The sequence below is a fragment of the Primulina eburnea genome, chromosome 8 (genome assembly GCF_022965805.1).
Source record: "Primulina eburnea isolate SZY01 chromosome 8, ASM2296580v1, whole genome shotgun sequence".
NCBI classification, from domain to species: domain Eukaryota; kingdom Viridiplantae; phylum Streptophyta; class Magnoliopsida; order Lamiales; family Gesneriaceae; genus Primulina; species Primulina eburnea.
In genome coordinates this window covers 43,009,405-43,023,953 of record NC_133108.1, presented here as the reverse complement: position 1 = coordinate 43,023,953, position 14,549 = coordinate 43,009,405, and the positions used below count along the sequence as shown (strand labels likewise).

Below are 14,549 nucleotides of genomic sequence, written 5' to 3'. Positions count from 1 at the left end.
AATTTGGTTCATTTACACTCAAAAAGACTTCATATTAAGCAACGGTCCTCTTGGTACATCATAAAAAAATTAATACAAAAATTCTATTCGTCAAAAATTTCATGATATATTTAATATAAAATCTCACAATATAATAACAAAAACTCACGAAATAATGGATGGTGTAAATATCGATGTTAGATTTACCTTTAGCTTTATCCTTCAATTTTTTTGATTAGATATCGAGTTCAAAACTCGTAAATCCCTGCCAAATCTAAGAAAAAACAAAAAGAAGACAATATCCCTTAAATAAATGACATCAACCACCATGGACAACGTACTTAATAATACATTCAATTCCAAGCTAAAAAGAAAAAAGAAAAACAATTCCATTAATCTTCTCCAAGGACCTACCAAATTGATAAACAAGGGCACAATTTCATTCTCAAATCATAGTTTCTTGAAACAAATGCCAAAATGTCACACTCTTATTCACACTTAATTGCATAAACTACAATTACAAGTTCATGAATTCATGAACTACAACAAGATCGAACCATAAAGGTAGCTGAGTGAAAACATTTTACATTTTGGGTGACGGATAAGAAAAGAGTTACAAATTTTAAAAAATTCTATTTACGAGCAACATGCCCTTATTACTGGCCCGAGTGGGTGCATCACCGAGTACCGATGGAAGAACTTAGTCCTCCGCCTGAGGTCTATACAACTGAGGATCTTCTCCAAACACTAGAGACCTTAAAATGGCTTCACAGACTGCACCATCATACACCAGCAAATGGCCTCCATCTGATACTTCATGATACCGAATCCATGGCAACTTTTTGGAGACGTATCTTTGCAACTGGTATGGTACAACCTTGTCCTCACGGCCCTGCCAGATGTGAACCATGCTTTCCTTTTGAGGGTATGGATCACGTATGTCCATTGGATCAAACTCCCACTTGCTGAAAGCAACGATAAAGTCACGACGTACTGAGTCGAACACGACTCGATTCCTCACCTTGTTCTGCATAATGTAATAAGATATCTCATAGTCGATGAATAGTCCTATTAAGAATAGATAATTAAAAACTTTAAGTCTGATGGAAGAGTTAAATTCAAAAGATCACAGGGGTGGATCCAGGAATTCAGAAGAAGGGAGAGATGGAGCATAGCAGAGAGGTGGGGCTGACTAAATATATTTTGAGGGCGAAAATGACAGTTTTAGAAAAATTACAAATAATATTTGAAGATTTCTTTGTAGGAAGGATGGCGATTTCCCCTGCTCAACCCCATAGATTTTATTTTATTTTTAATAGACCCAAGAACCAGAGAGCAGGAAAGAGTATGAAGTTGCATTTCAAGTGAAAATGACAATAAATTTAACAAGTGACTCATTCTCGGGAACGTAGCTTTCACACTTAATAAAATTCAGATTCTTTCCCTAGAAAAGGAGAATTACCCTACTAAGCAATTGGTACCCCGGTGTGTGCTTCAACACCTCTAAATCTTTATCGCTAAAAAATTTTGGGTTTCGGTCAAGGACAGTCGCGGATGGAAACAGCTTCTGAGTCAGCCACCAATGCAATAATCCAGGAGAGTGGCTCGCAACAAAAACAGCCCATTTCGAAAGGCCCTTACGGTAATCGTCCTTTGTAAGATCATTCGGAAGAGATGGCCATCTATAATTTATGTGAGGAACAACAAGTGCCACACCTGCTAATCTGGTGAAACAGAAAGCAAAAGATTGAAAACCCATATTTTCTATAGGAAAATTAAAGCTATTCTCGAAATATTACCGGTTCGGCATTCGTTTGAGGCAACTCCAGGCAGCGTAACATCCAAGGGAGACTCCAATAACATAGAATTTGGATCCCAATTGTAGCTTATCAGCTAATTCCTCAATGTCAGATGCTTCACTCTTTAATGACCTTTTCGGGTTTGGATCACTTTCACCATATCCGGCCCGGTCAAATAGCAAAAGGTATATGCCCAACTCATCTAAAAGTTCCTGAATAATAAAGCAACATCAGGCACTCGTATTCTTACATAACCAAGTTCCTTAGCAACACATTGTTAGCAAATGTCTTCTGTAACCAACAAAATCAAACTTAAAGTTCAATGGTCTGGACAATCAAATCCTCTAAAAGCTAGCAAGATTAGACTTGAGGGTCGGATAAGACTTAGAAATAAACAAGAAATACCATCCTGATGAACCATACAAGAATTGCAAATCTGGTTTAATATTTTAATTCAAATCACAAACAAAAAGAAAAAACGCAGGCTCAAAACGAAGGAACAATGAATCAAGAAAGGACTGGAAATTCTTTACTTGGGAAGCCATGAAGTTCATGTCTTTGGAGCTCCCAAAACCATGAATTACAACGATTCTGAAAGTGGACTTGTTCTTGGGCACTCCTCTTTCTCTATAAGCCAAGATTCTCCCATCACTTAACCTAATTCTAGGTGAGTTCACCATCTGCAAATCAAGTCCTGATGAATCGACGGTTACCACAGGAAGATCAGGCCGTGTCGGCCGCTTTGATAACCCCAAACAACCCATCATCAAATTAAACAATTTCCTAAACACCATTTCTCTGCAAACACAAAAAGATCGAAATCTTGAAATAAATCATCCGGGCAACGAAAAAAACCAACAAATCAGATTCGAAACGGGATTTCTGAAGTTAAAGCACCTTAGACAGTAATATTAGCACAATTGCTGATTGATTTTCAAGTTCTGGTCTCCAGATCTTGGAAATGTAGTAAAATAAGGCTCACTTGCTCTTCTTCTGCTCAACTGGTGCCCATTTGGAAACACCATTTCAGTCTTGCTTGCTTCTAGCTTGGAGCCATTGTAGAAATATTCCGTTCATTATATTTCATACATTTTTTTATTGTTAAAATATTTTCTTTAGTTTTCTTTCGGGGGAAAAAAGGGTTTTGTGACAATATTTTATTTAACATAAACGATGATTTTGCCTTCAAACTAATAAAATATTTTAATGTAAAAAAGGAATATTTAATCAATTTTGTGACTATAATTTTTTTAACAAATTATCACATTATTTGTGTATTTTTAACAATATAGTCAATTTTTACCCAAAGTATTGTTTTAGAATATTTTAAATGTGATATTTTATTCACACGTGTTGATTAATAAATATCTTGTCGAAAATTCAGAAATAATTCATTTATCAAGTCCCAATACGACATTTGAGAAAATTTAGGTACTTGTCCAAATGTCGAGAAAATACATTATGTTTAGACAAGAAAAGAAAAAAAAAACTTAGTATGAGTGCAAACTCAACTTTTTGATTCATGATACCTTATCGATGAGTCTATTATCCCTGGCTCATCTCAAGTTCAAATAAAATACAAATTCATCAAAGGACCATGTATCTTTCTATAAATATCAGGTTTGAGTGTTCAGTTAATTCATTCATTATATTAGTTTCAGCAGCACGAAATAGAGCCTTAATTCGGCAACATTCTAACAAAACTCAACGTAGCTAAAAGACTGAAAGTAACGAGGACTAGCTGCTACGAGGTCAGGATCCTCGGGTGAGGAGCCTGACTGAGCATATCTAGCCTGTTTGAGGGAATGTAGCGGATGAGTAAGGAATCAGTAAAACCAAAGAGCTACTGAGCTAATTAGAACAATGTTACAGCTTTCCCTAGGCGGTCTGGCTTTCTTCCATAATCTTAGCCCTTTCCCTGTGAGCCCAAAAGCGTGAGGGGCAAAGGGCATAACTGGAGGAAGAGAGCAAGACTCCCAACTAAAGAGCTAACAAGGTTGTTCTTCACTTATATCCTTAGTCTCTGACTTGAGCGTCGGAAAAGCTACGCCAGTACACTCTCCTTGCCTCATTCTAACGGTCTTATTCGTGATTTCAGGCTCGAGACTATTTTGAAACCTACGTCTGGACTAGTAACACTCGCTAGAATCGGACACTAACTTTCCCGTGAGTATCAATACTATATTTGTTAATTAGATTAATAAATGACATATAAAAAAGAGTTCAAAATCATCATAATCTTTATTTTATCATATTAAATTTGCTTTTGACTGGAGTAATTTTATTATTATAATATAAATCATGGTTACTTGTCACACTGATATACGCCTTACGAAGAAGTTGCTTATCGAATTTAATTTGGTCAGGTTATTCGAATATCTTGAAGGTCTCTTCGTTATTCGAATATTGATTTTTGGAATATTCCTGCCCCCCGGAATATGCAAAGATACCAGACAATTTCTTTTATCCCCCAATCAATTTTTTTTTTAAAAATAATGCATTCTGAAAAACAAGTTTTGCTGAACAATTTCTCATTTACCTTTATTTAGCTAGTGCTTTAAAATGTGAGAAATTACTACTATATTAAATAAACATGAATAGATTAGCAAAAGAATAAAAAATATAACACTAAGCATGAATCATGAGTTGTAGTTTGCATATTTAAGACGAATCTGATTTAATATATTTTTGTTATTCAGAAAATAACATCATAAACTTCAAATTCGCTCATTTAATATTTATATATTATTTTCATGTTAAATATGATTGATTTCATGTCCAACCAATAATGATGTCATTTGAAATTCATTATATTTTATTATAGAACTAATGCGTGAATAAATAATGTATGAATTTCAAATTTGATATATTCTTTCAGTATTAACAATAAAATTATAATGAAAATCCATAAATTTGAATTCATTCTATTCAAGCGCAATGTAAGATTATGCAATCATGCCGCAGCTTTTTGATTGAACCAGTTCTTCGGAATTTTTCTTAAGAAATAATTAAAACGTCAAAAATATGATTCACCAAACCGGTTGGCGGATTTGAGGTAAATCCACGATCAGTGGAATATACTGTACAACAACACCAATGCCACAGATAAAATGGTTCCAACAGGAAAACAGAAACTCGCGAATTTTGCTAAAAAAACAGAAACTGAAGAGTGATGCTGGCCAAGAAACATACCGAGCTCGGTCTGAATCTTTCTGTGGTTGATAAGACGAGATGAACTTCTGTGTTTATGTATTATGTCGAAACAAGAGCCTTAATGATGGCTTCACAGTGCGTTGAATTATAGATCATCAAATGGCCAGCATCCGGAACTTCGTGGTAATGAATCCATGGAAGTTTTTCGGATAAATATCTATTCAGGGTGAAAGGAATCATCTTATCTTCATATCCTTGCCAAATATGAATAGAGCCCTCTTTATTTGGAAAAGGATTAGTGATATCCGTGGGATCAAAGTCCCATTTCCCAAACGCGACCATCATGTCTCGATGCAAACACTCGTATACACCTTGTTGCCGTACTTTCTCCTGAAACAGTGAACAGTAGGTATCAGAGTAAACATGTTCCAAGGAGGCACTACAAAAAAAAAAAGGCTAAAGACAGCCGTGCAAAACCGCTGTCGTAGATATTGTAAAACTGTAGTTAAAGGCACTGTGTTAAAGGGTGCGTTCAAAGACATCAGTGAAAAACCGTTGTCGTAGACGTCTAAAGACGACGGTGAAAAATCGTTGTCGTAGATCTTGTAAAACAGTTGTTAAAGGACACTGTGGTTAAAGAGTACGCTTAAAGACAACGGTGAAAAACCGTTGTCGTAGGCGACTAACGACGAGGGTGAAAAACCGTTGTCGTAGTTCTTGTGAAAACCCGTTGTCGTAGACGTCTAAAGACGACGGAGAAAAACCAGTTGTCGTATCTCTTAAAAACCATTGTCTTATAGCAACGACAATGGTTAAATACCGTTGTATTTTATCGCATTCGACAACAGTTTGTCAATGTTTTTAAACCGATGTCTTTCACTGCAATATACAACAGTTTTAGTATGTTGTCTTTGGATTTACATCATTTTAAAACTGTTGTCTTGTGTATATAATCATTTTACCAAACCGTTGTATATTATATTTAAACCATAAATTGTTTAATTAATTAAAAAAAATTGGAAAATCAATTCAAACATCAACATACTTGATCAAGAACTACATGCATAAATTACAACAGAAATATGTCATTCATAGACTTGTAATCTATCAAACCAACCATTAAAAAAAAGTGTGTTACCACATTCCAAAAACTTTTAGTCAAGTTCACAAAAATAAAAATACCTACAACCAAGACTTGCACATATCAACTCCAAAACATCTTCTGTAGCTTGTTGGAATGAATTTCTCTGATGGTGGTGCATCTTCCAAAACATCTTTACAGTGCCTTTGAAAATAAAAACCACACAATTTTAATCATTTAATTTTCAACACATGTACAACTTAGCATTAAAACCATTAACATATAGAAAGTCATGTATAAAAAAACAAAAAGTCTTGTTAGAAGACAATAAGACATGAATTGAGAACAATATGCAATAGATAAGTTTGTCAAAAAATCACTACAACTACTTAACTGTTATGAAGATCCAAAACAGTCCCTAATGACAATTAATTATAAAAAATAATGGTTGGATTAAAATCTGCAACAAAAAATGGTTTAAAATATTTTCAAACAGAACTCAGGGCCTAGAAAAATTTTGGCATAACCTCCCCGCAAGTAGAACATACCACAAATATTTAAAAACACACAACAACAATATATATTCGCAATAAATTTAAATACGACCATACACCTATCACCTACACAGCCAGACCATACATTACACCTATCACATATACAACCATCAAGTACAACACAAACAAATACTCGGGGCTGTATTTTTTCAAATAAGATGAACTCATGTCCTACCTATTCATAAATAAGATCATGTATGCATTCGGCCAGCTCGGTGCGCACCTCATCGATTTCTTCCATTGGAATACTCCGTTTTTGTGAACTATGAACACACACAAAAATTATATTAGTAAAAAAACACAACTTAATGAATTTTTAAAATGATAAATAGCTAAATAACTTGTAATTATTTTAGATAAACAAGATAATATTACTATCGATCGTAGTGAATCTCCCTCAAGAGTTGCAACTTCTTTAGTAATCTGCCTCGTGAATCTCAACACGTAATAACCACATTGTTTCGCATCCGGTTGCTTAGGATGCTTAGGAGCCTATGTTAAAAAATAATATACACATTAAAAAATTAGTTCGAATGAGAAATACACATACCTTTATGACTTCCCATTGTGCACGCTTTCTTCCCTTAGTTGAGATAAACAATCTCAACGTCCTTCGTTAACATTGAACATAGTTGATATATGAGTGTTTTATCATTAAATGCATCATTAAAATGGAATATGAACTCACATTTCCACAACATATTTCCAATCCTCATCGCGAATGCGATGACTTAGGGAATCCATAAAATAAACAATCTCCTTATAAGGCTCAATGACAGTGAGAGTCCAATGAAAACTACACACAAACATAAGAAGTGTATGCTATTCACTAAAAAAAAACCATTGAAAATTATATTAGGATCTTACTTACCCACAACAACTTGGAACCAAAACCAATTGATGCACCACTTAGCGTATCCGCTAAAAAACTCGCCTTCTTGTTCAACCTTTCAGTTTTAACTGTTTTGTCGTGTGTATTTTTTCTGCAAATTTGGGATGCTGTGCGGATTTACGAATCTAAATTTGTCAATCTTGTTTTCTTTCACCATCTTTTATAAAGATGTCTGTCATTTCAAGTAAAAGAAAATCAAAACTATACTACATACTAAACTAACAAATTATATGCATCTTATATAATAATATAAGAAAAGAACAAACAAACTTTAAGTTAATCGAAGACTTACCAAATGTAGACAACTACACAATTTCCTGAAATTGGCTCCAAGTGATACAAAGACCGATGTTCTCAAAGTGCAAGTTAAGTTCATAATCATCTGCAAATACTTCATGATCTAAAAGAAATGATAATTTCCTTCCATTTTCAAGGGCTCTCTTACAATAACAATACACCATACGCACTGATCTTGGCACATTTGATTAAAAAGTCTGGTTTCTTTCGACACTGACAGTTTTGTTCGTTTGACGCTTCTGATAATTGCATTGTAAACATGTCAGATAGGTGCAATACTGGAGAATTTGACAGAAATTTACTTTGAAATATAAGTATACGTGTACCTCTTGTCGTAGCATTATCAAATGAAGATCCATGCATACATTATTAGCCATTTGAAGAACGAAATTCCAGCTTTATGGGGCAAAACAAAAACTCAGCAAAAACTTATTGATGAACTAGATAAAGTATTTGCAAAGGTAAACCACCGAATACATATCTTAGTTTTGCCCTTTTAAATAATGCAATAAAACACAAACTCATGGTTTATACGATTGGAATATCAATGACACATGTCAGCAAGAATATCATATTCCTGAGACAGACTTTCCTGACGTGGATCGGTTCAAGGAGGTCTTGGCTCGTTATAACATTGATAAATTTGAGAAACTGAAGCCTAAACTGATTCAGGCTGTTGACGAAATGATTGGCTGTGACATCCCTGAATTGTTGAAAAATTCAAGGAATCTGAATGGCTGAAAATTTTCAGTTTTGTTAATTGATTTCATGTATATTCGAATAGTTTTGAATTCAAACAATTGGCTTGTCATAATATGTCTCTCTCTACTTCTAAGATATGTATTTGGTGGTTTACCTTTGCAAATATATTATCTAGTTTATCAATAAGTTTTTGCTGAGTTTTTGTATTGCCCCATAAAGCTGGAATTTCCTTCTTCAAATGGCTGATAATGTATGCAGGATCTTCATTTGATAATGCTACGACAAGAGGTACACGTATGCTTATATTTCAAAGTAAATGTCTGTCAAATTCTCCAGTATTGCACCTATCTAACATGTTTACAATACAATTATCAGAAGCGTCAAACGAACAAAACTGTCAGTGTCGACAGAAACTAGACTTTGTCATCAAATGTGCCAAGATAAGTGCGCATGGTGTATTGTTATTGTAAGAGAGCCCTTGAAAATGGAAGTAAATTATCATTTCTTTTAGATCATGAAGTATTTGCAGATGATTATGAACTTAACTTGCACTTTGAGGACATCAGTCCTTTGTATCACTTGGAGCCAATTTCAGGAAATTGTGTAGTTGTCTACATTTGGTAAGTCTTCGATTAACTTAAAGTTTGGTTGTTCTTTTCTTATATTATTATATAAGATACATATAATTTGTTAGTTTAGTATGTAGTATAGTTTTGATTTCTTTTACTTGAAATGACAGACATCTTTATAAAAAGATGGTGAAAGAAAACACGATTGACAAATTCAGATTCGTAAATCCACACAGCATCCCAAATTTGCAGAAAAATACACACGACAAAACAGTTAAAACTGAAAGGTTGAACAAGAAGGCGAGTTTTTTAGCGGATACGCTAAGTGGTGCATCAATTGGTTTTGGTTCCAAGTTGTTGTGGGTAAGTAAGATCCTAATATAGTTTTCAATTGTTTTTTTAGTGAATTGCATACACTTATTATGTTTGTGTGTAGTTTTCATTGGACTCTCACTGTCATTGAGCCTTATAAGGAGATTTTTTATTTTATGGATTCCCTAAGTCATCGCATTCGCGATGAGGATTGGAAATATGTTGTGAAAATGTGAGTTCATATTCCATTTTAATGATGCATATCATTTAATGAAAAAACATTCATATATCAACTATGTTCAATGTTAACGAAGGGCGTTGAGATTTAACTCAACTAAGGGAATAAAGCGTGTACAATGGTAAGTAATAAAGATATGTGTATTTCTCATTCGAGCTAATTTTTTAATGTGTATATTAGTCATTAACAACTTGACATTTTTTTAACATAGACTCCTAAGCAACTGGATGCGAAACAATGTGGTTATTACGTGTTGAGATTCATGAGGCAGATTACTGAAGAAGTTGCAACGCTTGAGGGGGATTCACTACGATCGATAGTAATATTATCTTGCTTATCTAAAATAATTACGAGTTATCTAGCTACTTATCATTTTAAAAATTCATTAAGTTGTGTTTTTTTACTAATATACTTTTTGTGTATGTTCATAGTTCACAAAAACGGAGTATTCTATGGAAGAAATTGATGAGGTGGAATGCATACATGATCATATTTATTAATAGGTAGGACATGAGTTCATCTTATTTGAAAAATACAACCCCGAGTATTTGTTTGTGTCGTACTTGATGGTTGTATAGGTGATAGGTGTGATGTATGGTCTGGCTGTGTAGGTGATAGGTGTGGTGTATGGTCGAATTTAAATTTATTGCGAATATATATTGTTGTTGTGTGTTTTTAAATTTTGTTGTATGTCCTACTTGCGGGGAGGTTATGCCAAAATTTTTCTAGGCACTGACTTCCGTTTGAAAATATTTTAAACCATTTTTTGTTGCAGATTTTAATCCAACCATTATTTTTATAATTAATTGTCATTAGGGACTGTTTTGGATCTTCATAACAGTTAAGTAGTTGTAATGATTTTTTTTACAAACTTATCTATTGCATATTGTTCTCAATTCATGGCTTATTGTCTTCTAACAAGACTTTTTGCTTTTTTATACATGACTTGTTCTATATGTTAATGGTTTTAATGCTAAGTTGTCCATGTGTTGAAAATTAAATGATTAAAATTATGTGGTTTTTATTTTCACAGGCACTGTAATGATGTTTTGGAAGATGCACCAGCAGAGAAATTAATTCCAACAAGCTACAGAAGATGTTTTGGAGTTGATATGTGCAAGTCTTGGTAGTAGGGTATTTTTATTTTTGTGAACTTGACTAAATGTTTTTGGAATATGGTTACATACTTTTTTTTAATGGTTGGTTTGGTAGATTACAAGTCTATGAATGACATATTTCTGTTGTGATTCATGCATGTAGTTCTTGATCAAGTATTTTGATGTTTGAATTGATTTTCCAATTTTTTTTAGTTAATTAAACAATTTATGGTTTAAATATAATATACAACGGTTTGGTAAAATGATTATATATAAGACAACAGTTTTAAAATGATGTAAATCAAATCAAAAGACAACATATTTAAAAATGTTGTAAAACTGTTGTATATTGCAGTGAAAGACATCGGTTTAAAAACATTGTCAAACTGTTGTCGAATGCGATAAAAGACAATGGTATTTAACCATTGTCGTTGCTATAAGACAACTGTTTTTAAGAGCTCCGACAACGGTTTATCACCGTTGTCTTTATACATCTACGACGACGGTTTTTCACTGTTGTCTTTGAGCGAACTAGGACCTTTAACAACGGTTTTTCAATGCTACGAAAACGGTTTTTCTCCGTCGTCTTTAGACGTCTACGAAAACGGTTTTTCACCATTGTCTTCGAGCACACTTTTTAACCACAGGATCTTTAACAACGGTTTTACAAGACCTACGACAACGGTTTTTCACCCTCGTCGTTAGTCGTCTACGACAACGGTTTTTCACCGTTGTCTTTGAGGGCACTCTTTAACCACAATGCCTTTAACAACGGTTTTACAAGACATACGACAACATTTTTTCACCGTCGTCTTTAGACGTCTACGACAACGGTTTTTCACAGTTGTCTTTGAGCACATCCTTTAACCATAGTGCTTTTAACAACAGTTTTACAATATCTACGACAACGGTTTTGCACCGTTGTCTTTAACCTTTTTTTGTTGTTGTGCATAATCAAAGATTTAAGTAAAGAGAGAACCTAATGCAAATGCGATTGGGAATTTTTACCTGACCCTCCATTGGATCTTCGGACAACAGTTTTATAACCTCTAGGTCCGAGCGGCTGAAAATGTCCATCTTTCCTTCCATGATACTCATCGAGGGGAACCATTTTTGAGTCATCCACCAGTAAACCAATGATGGAGCATAATGTGCAATTCGAAATGTCCATTGATCTTGTACAAGCATCCTCCCTAAGCCTTCTTTTGATAAGGGGGCAGGAAAGCAGCGCCACCAGTAATTTACAAAAGGCACAACAAGTGCGGCTCCCGACAACCTACAAATATGGATTTTAAGTAAAAGGTAATAAGCATCGATGATGTACTACGTATCCTAGATCGATTTGTGGCATTTAATTGATAAGGTTTATACGACTGCATAATGAATGCTTTAGCACCTTGTATTAATCGGGTTTGCAAAGTAAAGACGAATATGAAATATTTGATGGCAGAGACTATTGAGTGGACGGTTACTTTCCTGGCCATTACTTGCTTGGGGAAGTAAACATCAGAAGAATACCAAAAATTGTATTTATGAAAAATATGAATGTGCAGTGGACCAAGAATTGGAATTGTAATCTAAGTTAAAGGGATGGAAAGCCGCTATTTTAACTTGCATACCTATGTGGGATGAATTTTAGGCAGCTGTAAACAGGATACGCTCCAATGGACATGCCAAGCAGGTAAAATTTGGGCCCAAGTTGCAACCCATCAACAAGTTCTTGAATATCAAATGCTTCACTTCGTACTGACCGTCCAGGATTTGGGTCACTTTCTCCATAACCCGCGCGATCAAATGATAGGATATAAATTTGGAGCTCTTTTAGGAGTTCCTGGATATGAGGAAACAACCAATTTCTTGATGGTGAGCAAAGTAAAACTGGTAACAGCTTGACCTTTCAGAAAATTAAGCAAGAATAATGCTTTTTACAGCCATTTTTAGAGGCATTAAAATTGAACATATCTCGTCTCTAACATTTTAGATGAGGTAGCATTAAAATTATTACTCGGGAACTACAGATCACAAGGATAGAAGATGTCAACTTAAGTGTTACGCCAACGAACTAATTCCTTTTCCAACTCTTTCACCAAACCTAATAGACATGAACCAAATGAATTTCCATTTTGAAATCAACATAATAATGTCAATGAGTGAAAATTAGTTGATACAGTATCTGCAAGGATTTCTAAAATTCGGTAGGTTGGTGGTGAAACAAAGGGAAATGGATTGAGTTTATAAGGGGATAATCGTGTCAAGGAAAGATCATGCTAAATAACAGAAAATGGATTATTTATACTCTCAACCTCTCCACGAAGGATGGCCCAAAAAAGTAAAGAAATTCTGAATAGTCTATCAAGATAATAAAAACAGTCTTTTATACAAATCAACAGATTCTCAGAAACATTTTCAAAAGTTGTCTTGTTCAACTCATTAAAAGCATTAAGTTTTCATGTTAATCAACTCATTAAAAGTATTGAAACTTGAGCGAGATTTTTCTCACCTCAGATATGGCTAAACGAAAGTCTTTAGAGTCATCAAAGCCATGAGTAACAACAATCTTGTACTTGGCTTCTTCTTTTGAAACACCCTTCTCCTTATACGCCAAATGCCTCCCATCACTAAGTTTGATCCTTGGTGATGTCACCAAAGGACCACCAGGTGAACCGCATATTTTGGGAGGAGGAGCTCTTAGTGAAAAATAAGCATATCCCAGAAAACACCCCACTAGTGCAACTATTAGGGCAATCATATCTGGAAAACATAAATGAGTAAGAGTAAAACAAGTTATAATAACAAGATGTTTACTAGAAATCAACAGAATAGAGACTTTGGAGGAGGCAGTTTTACAGACTGAAATCCAAATCAGAAGCTGTTAACAGATAAGGTGGTGCACCAAGCATGTTCCTCGTTAAAGGGGCAGAGTCTTGGCATGTCATTAGGCGCAAATGAAATGGCTTGGTCTCGCTACACCTTGACCCAAGACACATATCCTGTAGTCTATTAATAACCATGGTTTTTTTAAGAACATATGAAATGGTTTTGCGCAGCTCGTGTGTTTGAAACTATGCAGCATAAGCCGGCAATTCAAAGCCAAACACAGATTAGAAGAATAGTTTTTTATCAAATGGTTATCCGCGTCCAATGTCTGAAATCTGCTCTTCCAACAGGCACTTTTCAAGACTTTAGCTTGCCGTCAATGTGCAATAGAATTCAAGACACGCAGGTAAAAGTACCATGTTGACAAGATCGTGAATAAAAATCAAAGTCAAAGAACAAAAATTTAACAAAAAATGTTTCACTAAGAACATCTCTCTAACTTCCCCATTAAGGTATTCAACATAATCAACAGCAAACACACTTCCATGTAAGAAGATAAGCACCTACAATCGAGAAAAATTTGGCATATCAAGTATTCGCCATAACTATCAAGTCCTTGGAAGTATTTAAATTTTCTTAAAGAATTAATCCGATCGATCCAATTCGGCTGTAGCAAAAGGTTCTGGATCAAACATAACCAAGAAATTATTACAACATTATTCCAAATCAGAAAATCCAGAGAAACCCACAAAAGCAAAGATCGGAGAAACGAAAAGGAAGAAAGAAGACCAACTCGAAGATGGTTTAAATGCTTTTCTTCCCCCTTTATTGGATTTCCTCGTATGAGCCCTAGCTGATGCAGCTGATATTGTCTTGGTCTGATTTCCAGCCATTAATCACTGATACGCTGTGGGAGATCAAGCGTGGATTAGAGGTGGGACAGACTTCAACTTTGACTCAAATTTTGACACGTTTTATTTAGAAAAAAGATTTTCATATATTTTTAAAGCAAATTCAAGATTTTTTTTATGAGTTTTGTATTATATATATATATATATA

General features: G+C 34.5%; 2 protein-coding genes and 1 long non-coding RNA gene across 7 annotated transcripts; 1 reads left to right on the top strand and 2 right to left on the bottom strand.

The window, feature by feature from the left end:
* Positions 1–352: 352 nt before the first annotated feature.
* LOC140840010 (uncharacterized) lies at positions 353–2,856 on the bottom strand. Of its 2 annotated transcripts, none has more exons than XM_073207081.1 (5): positions 2,681–2,856; positions 2,312–2,576; positions 1,779–1,990; positions 1,442–1,703; positions 353–1,006 (listed from the first exon to the last, which is right to left on the bottom strand). In XM_073207081.1, exons 2-5 carry the CDS (start codon positions 2,570–2,572, stop codon positions 680–682), a joined length of 1,062 nt encoding a protein of 353 aa, XP_073063182.1. In that variant the 5' UTR covers positions 2,573–2,576; positions 2,681–2,856; the 3' UTR covers positions 353–679. The 2 variants fall into 2 exon arrangements, with proteins under 2 accessions (XP_073063182.1, XP_073063180.1); XM_073207079.1 differs by having other exon boundaries at positions 2,676–2,855.
* A 1,940-nt stretch (positions 2,857–4,796) lies between these two features.
* Positions 4,797–14,469, bottom strand: LOC140840008 (uncharacterized). 4 transcript variants are annotated; one of them, XM_073207078.1, is made up of 6 exons: positions 14,284–14,306; positions 14,058–14,172; positions 13,174–13,424; positions 12,293–12,504; positions 11,682–11,949; positions 4,797–5,321 (listed from the first exon to the last, which is right to left on the bottom strand). In XM_073207078.1, exons 3-6 carry the CDS (start codon positions 13,420–13,422, stop codon positions 5,031–5,033), a joined length of 1,020 nt encoding a protein of 339 aa, XP_073063179.1. In that variant the 5' UTR covers positions 13,423–13,424; positions 14,058–14,172; positions 14,284–14,306; the 3' UTR covers positions 4,797–5,030. The 4 variants fall into 4 exon arrangements, with proteins under 4 accessions (XP_073063179.1, XP_073063176.1, XP_073063178.1 ...); XM_073207075.1 differs by lacking the exon at positions 14,058–14,172 and having other exon boundaries at positions 14,284–14,469; XM_073207077.1 differs by lacking the exons at positions 14,058–14,172; positions 14,284–14,306 and adding an exon at positions 14,240–14,258.
* On the top strand, positions 7,123–10,872 carry LOC140840009 (uncharacterized). Its single transcript, XR_012119835.1, has 2 exons — positions 7,123–9,077; positions 9,197–10,872. It is a non-coding gene; the product is annotated as an uncharacterized lncRNA (long non-coding RNA).
* Positions 14,470–14,549: the final 80 nt, after the last annotated feature.

Coding starts and splice junctions, on each gene's coding strand:
- LOC140840010 (XM_073207081.1), bottom strand. CDS start 2,572: ATGGTGTTTAGGAAATTGTTTAATTTGATGATGGGTTGTTTGGGGTTA. Junction 1,704..1,778: donor CTCAAACGAATGCCGAACCG/GTAATATTTCGA, acceptor CTGTTTCACCAG/ATTAGCAGGTGTGGCACTTG. Junction 1,007..1,441: donor GGTACCAATTGCTTAGTAGG/GTAATTCTCCTT, acceptor TACATTATGCAG/AACAAGGTGAGGAATCGAGT.
- LOC140840008 (XM_073207075.1), bottom strand. CDS start 14,383: ATGGCTGGAAATCAGACCAAGACAATATCAGCTGCATCAGCTAGGGCT. Junction 12,505..13,173: donor TTCGTTTAGCCATATCTGAG/GTGAGAAAAATC, acceptor CCTCATATCCAG/GAACTCCTAAAAGAGCTCCA. Junction 11,950..12,292: donor CTAAAATTCATCCCACATAG/GTATGCAAGTTA, acceptor CCATATTTGTAG/GTTGTCGGGAGCCGCACTTG.